General features: G+C 39.8%; 1 protein-coding gene across 1 annotated transcript; it reads left to right on the top strand.

Annotated features, from left to right (window-relative positions):
• The first annotated feature begins 9159 nt into the window (after positions 1-9159).
• Positions 9160-10093, top strand: ATOH7 (atonal bHLH transcription factor 7). The gene has a single exon (XM_047825780.1). The coding sequence runs from the start codon at positions 9235-9237 to the stop codon at positions 9691-9693; it is 459 nt and encodes a 152-aa protein (XP_047681736.1). The 5' UTR covers positions 9160-9234; the 3' UTR covers positions 9694-10093.
• Positions 10094-17318: the final 7225 nt, after the last annotated feature.

Genomic DNA, 17318 nt, shown 5'->3' with positions numbered 1-17318 from the left:
AGTGACAAATTATATGGAAAGTGGGCATTAGCCACTGGGGAATAGGCCAGATGTGATGGAAGGAGGGGGCTGTGGGAATCACTTGTTGTCTGAGTAGTGCAGTCAGCAGTGGTTGCATGACTGGCAAAACATGGGGTGCTCAGTTGTCAGGGTCACTAAAGCCTCAAGAAGAGGCAGTGGTGGGGAGGTAAACATGCAAGTAATGGAAGACTGGGGTTGGAAGAGCTGACTCTAGTGAACTTGGCCTATGAGGAAGATGGTCAGAAGCCCAGAGTTGGAGGGGTATTGAAAACTTAGGCTCTCTCTGTTTGGGTACTGACTTCCAAGAATGTGATAGTGAGGAGATGCAGAAGCAGGAAGCTGTAGGTATGGTGATATGTGGAAATGATCAAGTGGTGGGTCCTGGGGCTAGGAAGTTGTATGCGGGTTGAAGCAGACCCTTAGTCCTCTGCTGAGAGAGCAGCAAGTATCCAGGTCCTGGGAAGAGAGAGCTCATGGTAAATGAGGGATCCCCCTAATCAGACTGAGAGTCAAGATAGGCTTTTGGGAACCTAAGGAAGAGGCCATATGGGGTGTGTGTGTGTGTGTGTGTGTGTGTGTGTGTGTGTGTGTGTCAGAGAGAGAGAGAGAGAGAGAGAGAGAGAGAGAGAGAGAGAGAGAAGTTGCAGGAGGGTCCAAAGAGGAAGGGTAGAGTCAGTAAGCCCTTAGGAGCCTCTGATTTCCCCCCATGTATATTTACCCCAAGCTGAGGACTAGGTACTAATTCTAAACTACTAGTGGGAAATGTAGCTCCAAGGAAACCCAAGATTTGATTCACAGAAATAGGCTAATCTGTGCCTACAGGCTACCAGTCTCGCTGCCTACCATTAAGCAATGCTGGGGCAGGCTAGGACTGACACAGTGCTGCATACAGTTCTCAGCACCTTTAATGAACATCTATAATGTTCCAGACATAATTCTGGGCACTGGGGGCACACTAAGGCTCTGTCCCTGACATCAAAGCTCTTCCAGACAAGACCCAGTGTGGCACAGAGCATAGGCCCTAGGGAGAAAGAGAACTGCACTTCAAATCTGGTCACTGGCTATGCAGTTCAGTTTAATCAGTGCCCTCAGTTTTCCTGGCCACAAAATGAAGATTAAAACAGTCCCTACTCAAAGAGTATTGTGAATAAAGGGATTAATGGGGATGCATGGATGACTCAGTTGGTTAAGCATCCTACTCTTGATTTTGGCTCAGGTCATGATCTCATGGTTCGAGGGATCGAGCCCTGTGTCGGGCTGTTAGCATAGAACCTGCTTGGGATTCTCTCTCTCCCTCTCTATCTGCCCCTCCCTCACTTGCGCACTCTCTCTTTTTCTCAAAATAAACAAATAAATTAAAAAAAAAAAGATAGGAATTAATAGCTAGTCAGCATTTGGCATTTCCTGAAGGCATTACTTTTTTAATGGTGATGATATTGGTTTTCTTAGCTTAAGGTCATCCTGAATAAAAACTTCAGTCAACCGCACAGCAAATACACATTTATCAAACACTCTAGCAAGACCCAGGTATCTAAAATTTGCCCCTTCCCTCAAAGAACTTATAACCTATTTGAGGAAACATGAAATAAATTCGGAAGAAGATACCCACAGTACCAGTTTCAAATATCCACCAGGATAGAGATTTTTGCAGTGTGGGCAACTCTATTTCTAGTACCCTGGCACATAGTAAGTGCAATAAATATTTGTTGAATAAACAAATGAATGAAAGTTTGAAACAATGAAACAAATTGGTATATGGCTGCCAAATGAATAGAAAACCACATACATGCCTATGGCTACCAGCTGGCTACCAGCACTGGATTCCACTTAGAGACGGCCAGGAATCTGACTGGTACAGGTATCTGGTCAGCTAGGCATGGTACCTTTTTGTGCCCTGGTCAGTGGAGGTCAGTAGGAGGCTGGGGCATAGGCAGGGAAGTAAAAATCAAACATGATGGTGAGGAGGAACAGGAACATGGCTTTAAAAGACCGAAGTCTTTGGACATTTAGAAAACTTGTTCAGCCAAGCTGCTGAAATTGCACAAGGAAACAAAAAAGCAACACCAACTAAAATCGAGAGAAAACCACTTCTCCCTGGGGCAGGGAGCAGGTATCAGCCGCTGGCCTGGGCCAGTAAGGCCTCTGGGCTTTTACTCTGAGCTGACTCAGGGACTGCCTGAAACCTGGATTGTAATGAGAGCCACCCTTTGGGGAAGTAAGCCACCTGCTCACTGTGAAACAGCGAATACCACAATTTCAGAGCAGAAACAAAAGCAGCAGGTCTGTTGCCACTGCTTCTGGAGGACACAATTTCCCCCAAAAGAGTCCATATTAGAAGAAGAAAAAAGAGTTATGTTGTTACTCTCCCTTTGTGTGTGGAGTCCCTTCAGATGAAGGGACTTTTTCTCCTCCGTTCCTTTATTCCTTCAACCAACATTTCTTGACCATATGCTTTGTGCTAGACACAATTCTAGGTACTGGAGATACAGCTAGGAACAGTATAGAGGAAACCCCTGAATTCCTGGACTTTCCAGACTAACAGCTAAGGACATAAAGCATTGGATAAAATAGGAGCTGAATGGGGCACTTAGGTGGCTCAGCCGGTTCAGCATCTGACTTTGGCTCAGGTCATGGTCTCTCGGTTCATGAGTGTGAGCCCCACATCAGGCTCACTACTGTCAGTGCATAGCTTGCTTCAGATTCTGTCTCCCTCTCTCTGCCCCTCCTCAGCTGGCACTCTTTCAAAAATAAATAAACATTAAAAAAAAAAAAAGAACAGGAGGTAAATGACACAACCAAACCAGCCAGGGAAGATATGGAGAAACTGCATTTGAGGCCAAGGCAGTAACCAGTGAAGAAGCCTCAAGGTGGCTTCAAGCATGGGCAGTGGGGGAGGAGCAGCCTTTTGAGGGGCAGAAGAACTGATGTCAGAGAGGTAGGGTCACCAATCGAAATCTCTCTGCTCTGAGCTCCTAATGGTACTAATCATGCACTGCTTCATGCCTAGGACAGTGGTCCCAGCTTTTTTGGTCATACACTCCTATCAGAAAAAAAAAGCACTGGTATATACTCATAAATAAATATATGTATTTATATTTTGTACACTACAAACGCCCCAAGACAGAACTAAAAAAATGGGATAAAATAAATATTAGCAAAATTTCTAATCTTTTCACATACTCTAACGCACTATCTTGTGTGCTGTTTAGGAAACATAACCCTGGTTTACTACTCAGGGTTAGTTTTTTGATGTGTGTTGGGTCTTATCTCCACAACTGGATTGTGAATTCCACTAGGCTAAAGGCTGTCTTATCCCTGATGGTGCCTGGCACAGGGCTGAACAGAAAGAAATAGTAATTACTGGTGGACACATATATAAGACATAGGTACCAGGGTAGAGGGTCTTCACTGGGAGGCAACTTTGCTGTTGCCTGGATAAGAGATTCCTTTTATTAGTCAGGGTTCAACCAGGGAAGCAGAGCCACTGTGCAGATTATGGAAGAAGGAATTTATAAGGATGAGGACTTACACAATAAGGGAATGAGCTAAGAATGTAAGGGTCCAAAAAGGGTTGTTGAAGGATCAAAGAATAGCCACTAAGCAGCCCTGGCTTGGGTGAATGAGTCAGAGCTTGCAGGGTGGTCTGGAAGGCATGCATGTCCAGCTGCTGGAATAACACTGGGTGGGGAGGCTGGTGCTTCTTTGTGGCTACCATCTCTCTGAGTTTGCATGAAGCATCTGATAGCGGGCCCTGTTGGTCAGCAGAGCTGGCAGTCGGGAGGGAGGAGCAGGTACACAATGGAAAAGTTCAAGACCAAACTGGAATCCACTTGTGCCTCTGCATCCATCTTTCATGGCCTCTAACCTACCATGATGTTCAGAGCATGGTGGCTTCACTTCTGCTTCCCAAAGCTCATGTAACTTCCTTTTGCCTACCTCAAATCCAGAACTACACAGGGAAGGGCATTCTGAAAAACGTTGCTTCTGGCCTAAATTTACCATACAACAGTCCAGCACATCCCTCAGATTGATTCCCTTTGTTCTGCCTCTACATTCATGAAAAGAAATATCATGAATACTGATTTGTCTTCTCAAATACCTCACGTCTAGTAAGGGAAGGGCCCTGGATGGTGAATGCAAATATTCCAGTCACTGGAAAAACAAAGCATCCCCTGAAAATTAACACTTTAAAATATGTGTCTGTTACTGTAAAAGTGAATCTCAAACTACAATGAAATCACCAAATTTACTACCCAGTAAGGCCCTGTGCTCAGGGCAAAAGAGAAAAGGAACTCCTTTGAAATTACTCTTCTCTTTGTGTTCTGGCTCACTCTATGGGACAAGCACTGAAGAACAGGAAAACAAAGCAAAAATGAGCAGAAAGGAGGGGTGGCTAGTGTACATCCTGAACAATTGCAACAGGTCATTTTATTTACCTAAACAAGCACCCATACTGCATTTAATTATATGCCAAGCACAGAGCCAAGTGCTTACAAAGAATCAACTATCCAATCCTCATACCAATTCTATAAGACTGGTTCTATTATTAACATTCTTTTTTTTTCCCCCAACCTGTTTATTAACCTTCTTTTTAACAGATTAAAAGGCATAGAGAAGTTAAGTAGTTGTCCAAGGTCACACAGCTAGGATTCTCATCATGACTAATGGTAGCTTTATGTATAAAAGATTAAAAAATTATTCGTTAAGTTCACTTTCATTATCATTTGTAAAAACTACTCACAACATGTAGTATTAGCTGTCATTTAAAGAGTGGTGTCCTTAGGGACCAAACAAGGTCCTTTACAGTTGTAGTCTCATTCAATGCTCACTACTGCCCTGTGAGGCAGGTTTTTTTTATGATTCTACTTTGCAGATGGAAAAATAGAAGTGATTTGTGCCAGAGCCCACAGGTAGTTGACAGGAGATCTAGGACTCAAAACTGACTCCAAAGATCATGCTTAACCCAGATGCTAAGAGGAGGCTAAGATCCACTATTGAGAAGACTGAATGCAGAGTCCAAACCATGCAAGTCGGTCTGGCTCATGCCAATGAGAAACTAAATCAGACTGTCAAGTGAGAATTCTCAAGCAGTGTATGGTGTGATGGGGGCTGAAGAAATCACCTAGGGCACTGTGATGAGCCCATACTTTCTGGAGATAAATGATCACTTCTGGGGCCCGGGACAGGAGCGCCAACATCATTGTCGTCTTTCTCGTGGCCCCATTATTAGTCTCTGCCTTCTTTGTTTCTGCCTTCTACTGGGTTTTCTCTTCCCTGGATCTTTGAGGGGCAGGGGACAGAGGTGCAAGACTTTGCCTTTCCCTTCCTTTTTCTAAACATATAAAACCTTTTGCAGAGTTTTCCCTCCTTAGTAACTATACAGTATACTATAAAGTTACAAGAACTTTTTAAATACCTTGCACTTCTGGTCTTTAATGGAATATAAGTGGACCTCAACTTCATCATTCCTTTGTCTTTTGCTGGTTTGAGTCTTTCAAGGACTCAGAATCCCCCAACTGCTACCCCCTCCAGAAGAGAGCCCCATTCCTCATTTTTTATATTTTTTTTTCTGCAAATTTCAGAATGAACATTTTTTTCACGGTTTCCTCTTTTTTAAAATTTTGTGTTTCTTTGGAGAGTTTCCATTTTAAAAATTAAATATGGTCTAGGACAAAAAAGGAATGTTTACCCTTGAATCTGTTCTATATATTTTATGTAATAATTTCCAGTCATTGATCTTTTACTTCTAAAATAATAGTCCTCCTATTTTTCTACTCCTACAGGTGTAAGCTCCTTCTACTTCCCCCCTCCCCCATCAACATCTGTCAGTTTTGATTTCTGGCCAACCCTGAGACCTACAGTAACTGCCAGTTTACCTGGTAGAATCATACCTTCAGTACGGAAACACTGTGGAGGTTTCTGCCATGCGTGTTCTGGCTAAAATGCCTATGGATTTGTTTTTTTTTTTGGTAGGAAAGAATTCATTTTGCATTAAAAAATGTGGAGTTATGTGTGTGTATAAATAATTCATATAGGTTATTCACTAGGAACACACTCATTCTGATTAGTATCTATCTACAATTTACCTATTTTTCCAGCCATTCACTTGGGGTCATTTATTACCTATTATTGCCTAGGCACCGTGCTAGACATTAGGGTTATAAAATAAATAATACTGTCCTTTATGCACAAAATTTCTAGTTCTATTCCTGAAACCTTTCTTGGTGACTTACCTGACTTTGAGATGTCACTGGTAGATCTCAGCTGCCCCACCATAAACTGAGTGGCTTGTATTAAGTGCTCTTAGAATTCGAAAGTCTCTAACATTAAAGAACACAGGAAATTTTAATATAGTCATTAAGTTGCTCAATACCTCTGAGCATAGTGTTTAGTCTCTACATCTCACCTTCTCCTCTATAAAATAAATGGGAGGACAGGGGTGCCTAGGTGGCTCAGTCAGCTGAGTGTCCGACTTTAGCTCAAGTCATGATCTCACGGTTTGTGAGTTCGAGCCCCACGTCCAACTTGCTGAGGACAGCACAGAGCCCAGTTCAGATCCTCTATCTCCCTCTCTTTGCCCCTCCCCCACCCACACTTTCTCAAAAATAAACATTAAAAAAACCTTTTAAAATAAATGGGAGGTACTAGAGCAGGATTGAAAGTTCCAAGGAACTTTGTGGACAGGCTTCTCTAGGAAAAAAGGGTTCTGTGTTCAAAAAGTTCTATGAAGTGCTGGAGTCAATATGTTTTTTTTTTTTTTTTTTACCTTAGGACTTCTCAGAAATTTTACTATACCAATTTTCTTCATGCCTCTATAAGCAGGAGACAGTAGATGTATTTCCCAAACTTACTTGACAATGAAATATTTTTCCCCAATAGCATCTTTGTAGTACTTATAAATTGTCCTTCAGAAAAAATTTGGGAAATGTCCTACTAAACACATTGTATACCTCCTAAGGCCCTTTATTACAGCAATATTCTCTACCCTGGATCGATTTCATGTTGTAAATATCTGCTAGTTTATGTTCTTATGTGCTATGTGCATACTGCTACATTTCCTTTTTCTCTTCAAGTTGTGCTTTTGATTCTCTTGGTGCACAGACTATAATCTCTCCGAGTGTGAATACGTGGCCTGCAAAATCATGCATCTTATTAACACTCTGGTCAATAGTGTCCAGAACAAGTGCACAGTATGCTTTGTGGGAGAAAAGTCCGAAGAGTATCACAGAGAAGTCTCCTTGTGGGGGAAGGGGCAAGATAAATGAACATGAGAAATAATAGTATTAGTAGGGCAGATTTCCATAAAAATTAAAAAAATGTATTTGACATTTTGATGATGAAAGAACATAGTCTTTCCTGTCACAGGACTACTGTTCCTGACCAAGATATTAGGACTCAGAGTAACAGAGCTGAGTGGCTCCATGCAAAAGTCTGTGTTCAACATCTGTCACGCTGGAGATCATTAATGTTCAATTGCATCCTATTGTCTTCATGTTACTCAACTTCATTTTACTGTCATTGCTTCAGCTGGGGATTAATCAACTATTTATGGGAAGACTGGACTTGGGAGGCAAAGGTTGGGGAAGAAACTAATTTGTGAGTTTGTTGAAAATTTAATTAAACAAAAATATCTGAGAATAATGCTGACATAATCCATGTTTTAAAAGGAGAGAGAACATACTTGGTATTCCTGAAGAATCCAGAAATGATCTTGGCTTGTATCTATTTGGAGCTGGTTTCTTTGCCACTTTACTCTTCCTTAAGAGCTAGAAAAAAGCTGTGATGGGAAAATCAAGTTAATGGGTTCTCTGTATAAATCAGATCATTATCAGTAGTGGAAATCATGCTTCATTATTGTTCCTGAGGACAGCTGATACAACTGAAACATCCAAGTAGTATGAAATATTTATAGCTTTATGAGGTAGGGAAAAAAATCTTCCATTAGGAATTGTTTTTTAACATCTCACAAATTACTTGGATGTTTCCATTTTGCACATATATGTGCATTATGATTAGTTTTATTAGACTTAAATATCAAATTAAATAATTATCTTCTCAATATATGTCCCCAAATATTTATGAACCTCTTTCAGGGGAAATGGTGTATAAATTCTGAGTTAATTTGCTTAAGTATCCAAACTCATGCAATCCAATTATATAATTAGAATGTTATTTTTTGATACACCATTAATATCTTTTGATATGTTATAATAAATTATTCTGCACAAAACAGCCAAATTATTTGCACACTAAAATTCCAGGTCTGCAATATTCGGGCCTGCTAATTTGTCACAACTTACTTAATAGCTAAAATTAAAATGTCAATATATTAGATCAGCATTAACCAAAACTGTCATACATCTTGACAAAGCTAAATCTTCTTATATTAAACTTCTAATAGATCTCATAATTCCAAGACCAACATGTTCACGCAAATGATTTCTAATAATTTTAAAACCTCGGTTAAGTTTTTGATATGTAAGTTGCCTGTTAATATGGGAAAAGATGGACCAAATTCTTCCCCACCCCCACCCTGTTATGCTTTTGGGGACAGCCAGGCCACTCCAGATGGTGTGTTACTGTTGGACATAGCTTTGGAGAAACTTCAACAGACGAAGGCTGTAATGTCAGGATTTTGCTGTGCGTCGTCCCCCTTCCCCCCTGCAGTTCCCAGGGTAGGAAGGTGCTGAGATGGAAGCCGAGGGACGCCCGCCCACCTGCCACCACCTGTTCCCTCCCTCAGCCCTCTGCTATAAATTCTCCTCCTTCAAAGATTCACCCAGCACTCTCCGACAGCTACTGAGGAAAACCGCTTCTTCCCTATCTGAGCATCTGGAAAGATTTCGTCTTCCTGAAAAAGAAGCCTCAGGCTTTCCCAGAGGACTTGAAAGGCCTTCCCTAAACCAGCCACACCAAATTCCGCAGCAAGAAGGTTCCCTTCTCTTTTCCAACTTCACGTTGGGAAAATGACTTTCTCTTCAGCATCTCAGTTTCCCCTAAATTTGGGCCAGTGAAAAGACATCAATCTGGTTATCCAGTAGGACAGAAGCGGGGTCCCGTACTCCCCACTGTTAACTCTAATTCCAAGCGAGTTGCTTTGTGTATGACTTACTTGCTCAGAAGAGCCACGTTGGGGAGCAGCTCAATAGACGAGCCCGCGCACACTTCCTAAGCGGGCGAGCGAGCCCAGCGCCTCCCTCCTTCGGGACGGGGATGAAGTCCTGCAAGCCCAGCAACCCAGCTGCGGCACCGCGCGCCGCGCCCCCGTGCGCAGGCGGCGCCGAGTGCTCGGGTACGTGCGCCGGGGCCGGGCGGCTGGAGAGCGCGGCGCGCAGGCGCCTGGCGGCCAACGCGCGTGAGCGCCGTCGAATGCAGGGACTCAACACGGCCTTCGACCGCCTGCGCCGGGTGGTGCCCCAGTGGGGCCAGGATAAAAAGCTGTCCAAGTATGAGACCTTGCAGATGGCGCTGAGCTACATCATGGCGCTGACCCGCATCCTGGCCGAGGCCGAGCGATTCGGCTCCGAACGGGACTGGGTCAGTCTCCACTGTGAGCACTTTGGCCGCGACCACTACCTTCCGTTCGCGGGCGCGAAGCTGCCGGGTGAGGGTGAGCCCTACGGCCAGAGGCTCTTCGGCTTCCAGCCGGAGCCCTTCCAGATGGCCAGTTAGGGCGCGCGGCCCTGCCAGGGTGAGACGCACAGCGATCGAGCACGGGACCTATCGGAATCGTAGCCCTTTCCCCAGTAGGTGGCCTAGGATGCGTTCTTAGAATAAAGTAGAAAACTTTCAGATTACTTTTATTCGCATCACCAGTCTTATGGACACGATTTTATTGCCTTTCTGTTTTCCTCCTCAATCAGTATTTTGTAGGTTTCATTATTGGATCTTATGAATGGTTTTGATTGCTGTGAAAATGTTCTCTCCCCCTTTTTTGGACTAGTTTAAGGGAAAACAGTCTTAAGAAAAAATAGGATTAGGCTATACTGCAGTTTTAGTCCTCAGAGAAATAATCGCTTTCTTAAACTTAGTAAGTTTGACCTGTTCGGGTGAAGTTACAATATCCATTACTTGTGTATGCTTAAAAGAGCTTCCTTCCCGTCGTGTAAATGCATTTATGCTTAGTGCATTGTGTGTGTATGCATGAAGTAGTCATACTTTTTTTTTTTTGTAGAGTACATGGGCGTGAGTGCTTTGTATTTTTTAAATGTATACATTATTAAAATATAGATTTTGTAATATATAAATAAAAATGTGGGTTTGTTTTTCATGCCAAATGCCCTGCTAGTTTCCTGATGCCAATAAAGGCCTATTGGGGCTGATCGTATTGAGTGCTTTCCTGAGTAAAGATGTGGAATGTTTAAATCTAATTGCACTGATTGGCAAATGTGCCCTTTTGTAATACTTAGTTAAAAAAAAGACAAGTTGATGAGAGTACAAGTAATTTGAAAGCTTTCTCTGTGAGTTTATATATATATATAAAACTAGCACTGAGGAATAAAAAAATGTTGCTTTTGTAAGTGGATTCCCTTTTAATCAGTACAAGTTGAGCATAAAGGACATCACTACCATCAAGGCTAATCAAGATTGGGGCAAAATAATATGCATAATATTGGTTTGAATTACTTTTATAAATTTGCTTAACCATTGGATGAATAAATCAAACCCTTAATGTAAAGAATGACTTGGTCAGCAGCACTACATGCATTTGGGAGAAATTAGAAATAATAATTAAAAAAAGCAGGACTCTTAAGTTATGTGTGCATTTGGCATTTGTCACAAGACAACAGAAAAAACAGTGACATCCCCCAAACTTATTATGGATTCCAACACCTAACATCAGATGCAGCCACCTGTTTGCAGTTTATCTATAGAAATTCAACATAGAATTTTTTATTGTCTTAGTTATCCCTAATTATCAAAATCCATTTGGTTTGTAATGAATGAAGATATCTTCCGCAGGGCATAAACTTAAACGTACAAAATTGCAAGTGTGTCTCTAGAAAGCTCTGAGAAACCAGTGCTGAATTTCCTTTTCCTTCTGATCTGTTAATAAGAAACTGAGGAGGGTTCAGGACTTTGCTTCCTCACTGCAAATTAGAGAGTAAAATGTTTAGCCTCTTCAACAGCTCTTAGAAGACACTGTAGTTGAGCAGAGTACACAGCTCTAGAAGAGATGATGCCAGGACCCCTTTCTAGCCTTACACCACACTGCAGTCTGCATTTGAACTAACAGCAAGGCTCTGGGTATCTGTCTTCCTCACAATAGTTTATTTATTTAGACTCAAAAAAGCTTCATTAGTAACTCCAGTAAGTTTGTAGAGTTTGAGAATATATAAAATCAGTGCTAAAACGTTTTAATCAGGAAAGTTCTCAAAAATGTATTAAGATGGAGTCCTGTTTCAGGTAGGGTTCATAGCCCACTCTCTAAACTGTAAATACCTTGTCAAAGAGAACCGTGGTTTTCATTTTATCTCTTTCAGTATAGAAGTTTTAGAATAAACTCTCAATAAATATTTCTTTTTGGTTATTAACAATAGTAGCTTCTTAATGAAATTGAACAATTAATTAAAAAGATGGGATTCTAATCCCATGCCTCTTCTTCCACATCCCCATTCTCCAATAAGAGTGGGAATCTGTCTGTTAAATATTTTGCCTATAACTGGCTGTTCTGTGTTTTTGAAATCTCTGGAAGCAATTTAGCTCTTACCAAATCCCTAAGCTTTCCCCCACCCCCCAACTTAATGTACTATTTTTTTCCTGGAAGACATTTGAGGGAGAGGTAAATGGGTCTCAGTGATTCAAATCCGGTCTTTGGTAAAACTCCTAAAACTGTATGTTGGGAAATCCATCATGGTTTATCAATTAGGAGCTTGGGTAGCAGAAGTGTAAAATCTTTTGAAGATTCATATATTATTATACATAATAGATTTTAGATTACCAAGCCACCTAATAGTTGCTATAGTATTCCATACTGTCCACCTTTGAAAAATCTGTGTTGTTTCTAGTTTGACAACAAGGCATATCAAATTCAAAAGGATTCTTTTACCTGGGCTCCCTTAAAAAATATTATCAAGCACCTACTCATTCAGAGTATAGCTGAATGCTGCAACAGTGTGGTACCAATAACATATGCCATAGGAACTCTTAAGGGGGGCATTAAATAATAAAATAAGACTCACCTGAGCAGGTTTTCAGTTTGATTAGTTATTATCTGGGTTCTTCCTAGGTGTTAGCTGGAGGTTGAATCCCCAAACCCTGGGATCAGAAGTCTTGAAGAACCATATACAAATGAACAGGGCTATCAAGATAGGAAAGGCCATCCAAACCAGTGGTTCACAATCCTGTCTGCTCACTAGAATCACACCTAGGAGTCTCGAAAAAAATACCAAGTCGGGGCTCCCAGCTTAAAAATTGATTTAACTGCTCCAAGGTGAGGCTTGGACATAGATAGTTTAAAATTCTCCCCAGGTGATTCTAATGGGCTGTCAGTGTTAAGAACCACTTAATCAATATGTACTACCACACCATTAACCTAATTACCAAAAACTGATGGTATTGACTTCCCACTTTTTGTGTTTGTAGATGTTAAGAAGGATCCGGCTATCTTTCTTAACATTCAATACAGCCTGTTTCATAGTTAATGAGATGGCCTTTATACTAATGAAGATCTAAAATTTCTGTGAGATATGAGCCAGATAGAATGTGTTTGGTTGTGGTTAATAGAACTGTAGGATTCAACAATTAAGGCTTACTTAAATTTTGCCATCTTATAGTGAAAACAAAGTGCTGTTTTTTTTTTTTTTTTTTTTAAATTTTTTTTTTAACGTTTTATTTATTTTTGAGACAGAGAGAGACAGAGCATGAACGGGGGAGGGGCAGAGAGAGAGGGAGACACAGAATTGGAAGCAGGCTCCAGGCTCTGAGCCATCAGCCCAGAGCCGGACGCGGGGCTCGAACTCACGGACCGCGAGATCGTGACCTGAGCTGAAGTCGGCCGCCCAACCGACTGAGCCACCCAGGCGCCCCCAAAGTGCTGTTTTTTGAATGTGGGTAGCCTCTGCCCCTCTGCTTAGGCATTACTAAAGATACTTCTTTTTGCTACCTATAGGTGAAAAAAATTTCAAAGGCATACAAAGCCATAAATATATGACCTATCTTCTCACATGGATATACACCTATTCCCCTCTCTGGTCATGAATACAAGTGGGTACAAACTTTAACAATTGTTTCATTGAAGTAACACAGGTCTTTTGGATTGTTTTTAAAAAAAATGTATATATATATATATATATATACACACACACACACATATATATACATATATATACACACACACATATATACATATATATATATACACATATATATATATATATACACATAGAGAACTTTACTTTTTCCCTTTTTTTTTTTTTTTTATTAGCGTGAGAAGGGGAGGGGGCAGAGGGAGAGAGAGAGAATCTTAAGCAGGCTCCATGCTCAGTGAGGAACCTGACACGGGGCTCCATCCCTCAACCCTTGGATCATGACCCGAGCTGAAATCAAGAGTTGGACACTCCATTGACTGAGTCACCCAGACACTTCTGGATTGCTATTTTAAACTGGAAGTATATCCAAAAAATACCTGAGCTGAAAGAAAACCACTGAGAGCAAGAATTTACCTATCTTACATACAAAGTCTGGAACCAAAATACAATACAAAACAAACCCAACAATTAATTGAGAATAAATAAAATTTTATTTAATGAATAAAGAAACAGTCCATCACATCCTCTAAATCGCTTTTTAAAACATCTAGGTTGAATTAAATACAGTTCTTAATTATTAATTTTCTTCTTCTAATTGCAAAGTCTCCAAACAAAACACAACCCCCAACAAATCTTTAAGAAAGCAGAACTAGGAAACAGTAACAGTGTCATGGAGATGATGTGGTCTATTGGAATACAGTACCATATACCTTCTGAAGAAAGACACAGTTTATGCTCACAAACATTTTGGCTTAAGCAATGACTTGCTTTCAGTTCCACAGAATATCTAACATGCACGATGCAGAAGAACAAGAATAAAAGCTAAGATCCATCAATTGGTTTTTAATAATGGAAACAAAACATACAGTTTATGTAATTCACACATTTCAAAATGGCTGCTATAATAGTTTTTCCATTAGGATTTCAATAACCAAAAAAGTACTTTAGAAAATAAGTTGACTCAAGCTTCCTAAGATGGAAGCATACCATATTTGTAAGAGGCATCTCCTGATTCTGACTGAACTATGTTAACTATGGGTGCTCCACGCCTCAGTTGAAGTGTGTGTGTGTGTGTACATGCCTATGGCCACATGTACATCCTTTGTCAGTCCTCATGGCTGAAATGAATCATTGGGGTTAAATTCAGACTTGATGTAGCTGAGAATGCAAAAACAGAGGCTGAAGGGTATGCTCATTTTTGTGGAGCCATTTCTGTTATCCTAATAAAGTTGATTCATTTCACCGTAAGGCCATGACATGCTAGCATAGAACATTTTTTCACTGGGGTCTGGAATAGTACACTGAAGTTGTCCTGAACTGCTTAAGCCACAAAGGAGTACAGGAAATCCTTTGCTGTTTCTTTGTGTGCTGCAAAGTCATTATTTCCACTAGCTTCAATTGTGGACATAGGAGTCAGAATTTCTGTAGGCTATTCTACCTATGCCAAAATAAATTTTCCTGGAATCTGCCTGCAGAAAGCAGATAGAATATTTCTTGAATTCATTTGATTTTTCTCTAGATTCTTTTTTTTTTAAACTGCATACCATATTGGAAGAAGATTCCACCATTATGTGCTGCTCTTCTAAAGAAAAACAAAGTAGTTGGGCAAGAAAGAAATGTGAACTTTTTAAGCAAATTTATTTACTTTGGAGAAAAATATTTTAAACATTTCTCTTGGAATAATAAATTGCTATTACTAATATAAATTCTTCATAAATATTTGTTTATCCTATCTTCCATCCTGGAAAATGTTCAATCAAGTATTTTGCTTATTTTACAGATAAGGAAACAGAGACCTCACAGTGATAGAAAAATTAGAGAGTGTGTATGAAATTTTTTCTAAGAATTTATTAGAATTATTAAAATCTCCTTTTAATTAGGAATTCACCTAAGAAGTCCTAGAAATGAGCTCTCCTAATGCTATTAAGTAGTTTACATGTATATATATTTTTATCTCGACAAGAAGGTAATGAAGGGAGAAGGGTAGGTTAAGAAACTCAGTGCTAAAGCTCGGAAAAAGTAAGTGAAAATCAGAAAAGAAGATAAGGTGTTCTGAAGTAAAAATACTGAAAAAGTAAAATTTAATTTACCCATGTGCTTTAAAAAATACAGTTGCATTAAAATGATTTCATTTGAATTGTTTTAGGGTTTTAACTCTCCAACACAATAAAACCTTTTATACATACACATTTAGTAATCTTTTGGTAGTCAATACTAACATAAAATTCACTGAATCTTGCATTATTACTAATTGTGGGAAAGTTACAAGAATCTGCTAGCTTGCAGATAACTCACTGAATCTGCAGAAACATCGGGTTCTTTGGAATTTTGGAACATTGATCAATTCACTCTTACCATACTATATGAAAATAACTCCTCTTTCTTATGGATATTAAAACACATCTTTTTAAATTAATCTCTACACCCAACATGGGTCCCAGACTCACAACCCCCAACATCAGGAGTCACATGCTCTACCAGCTGAGCTAGTCAGGTGCCCCCAAACACCTCTTTATTGTAACAAAACTATACTTGTATCTTCATTTATTTCCAATCTAAATTGGTCAAGCCTCTCCACCCCCATCTTTCCCATCTTAAGTCTCATTTTTAAACTGTCTCTGTTAAGTTAGGAGGCAGAATGAATTTTTATCTTAGAGAGTTAAAGACTATTCTATAAGTAGTCTACTGGATTTGCAAGATATTTTAGAAAGATTAAAACCTAGTTATCTTTCTGTTGCTCTGTTGGTATTGAACCAGATTATAGCTCATGTTGTAATTTATACAATTTGAATAAGAATAATTATAAAAAATCACTTTCAAGTGTCAAATATATTTGTACATTAAAAAATTGAGGGTAGCTGGGTACCTCCATTGGCTAAGCGTTTGACTCTTGATTTTGGCTAAAGTCTTGATCTCGCGGTTCATGAAATTGAGCCCCATGTCAGGCTTTGTGCTGAGAGTGCAAATCCTGCTTGGGATTCTCTCCCTCTCTCTGCCCCTCTCTTGCTTGTGTGCACGTGCATGCTCTTTTCTCTCAAAATAAATAAACGTAAAAAAAGTTGGTTGAATCGTCATCAAAAAGTAATCTTTAAACCTAGAAACTAGAACTGTTTTCTTCATTTTAAAGAAAATGTACATTTATTTCAGCCTTAAAGTACTTATTGTCAACTAGTGTTGAAATCTTTTAATTTTTATTATTAGGGAAACATTTTCCATTCACTGATATGTTAAAATCTTCTAGCAAATTAGTGTTTATATGCCTCTACAGTATAGCCGTTTTCTTTTTGCTTACTCTCAGCATTTATGGCACAATTCTCAGAGGATTGAAAAGTGTGTTCTTTCTCTATTTCTTGCAATTTCAAGGCTATTGCTCTTTGGAGTTTGAGGTGGCCATTATTTACCTATTAACAAGAGGCAGCCTGTTTATCATTCTATAGTATCAGGTATGCTAACTAATATAATTAGAAATAAGAGGCAAACATATTTTCAACAAATATGCATTTTTTTTTTGCACTGCACAGATTTTTAAAAACATGGTATTAGCAACTTTTTTAGCATACTGATGACCGCTGCATTGTCAAAGTTTAGAAGATGCTTGGCATTCTTCAAGCAGTGTTTCAGTAATTAACTTTCTGAAATATTGATCCACATAAAACAAGAAAAGACAATTAGTGGTGAAAAAGACTTCAACAAGCTTATTGTAATCTAAGTAACTCTTCATCTTGTTGGTAAGGCACATTGATTTTCTACTCAACTGTCTGTGGAAATACTTGGAGGCCAGGCTACCCAAAGACCCTGGAAGGGACCTTGAATAAAAGTCATTATTAGGAAATTTGCCTTTGAGTTTACAACCAACTTATAAATAGCCCATTTACAAACAGACTCAGGCCAGGATCTCAGCTTGGAAGTTACTTTGGGAGTGTGTGGGGAGGAGGAAGATAGGAGGAGGCTGCGATCAACAAGAATAATTTGGATGTCTGACCCAATTGATTTCTAGGCCTCCCTTCCCAATCTGATTTTTTTTCACACTTTGCCAGCAATTCTGTC

This window comes from Prionailurus viverrinus, chromosome D2 (assembly GCF_022837055.1).
Source record: "Prionailurus viverrinus isolate Anna chromosome D2, UM_Priviv_1.0, whole genome shotgun sequence".
Classification (NCBI taxonomy): domain Eukaryota; kingdom Metazoa; phylum Chordata; class Mammalia; order Carnivora; family Felidae; genus Prionailurus; species Prionailurus viverrinus.
The sequence above is the reverse complement of the archived record's forward strand: the minus strand, read 5'-3'. Positions and strand labels throughout refer to the sequence as shown.

Excerpts from the sequence above, each read along its gene's own strand:
- ATOH7 (XM_047825780.1), top strand. The coding sequence starts at position 9,235 with ATGAAGTCCTGCAAGCCCAGCAACCCAGCTGCGGCACCGCGCGCCGCG.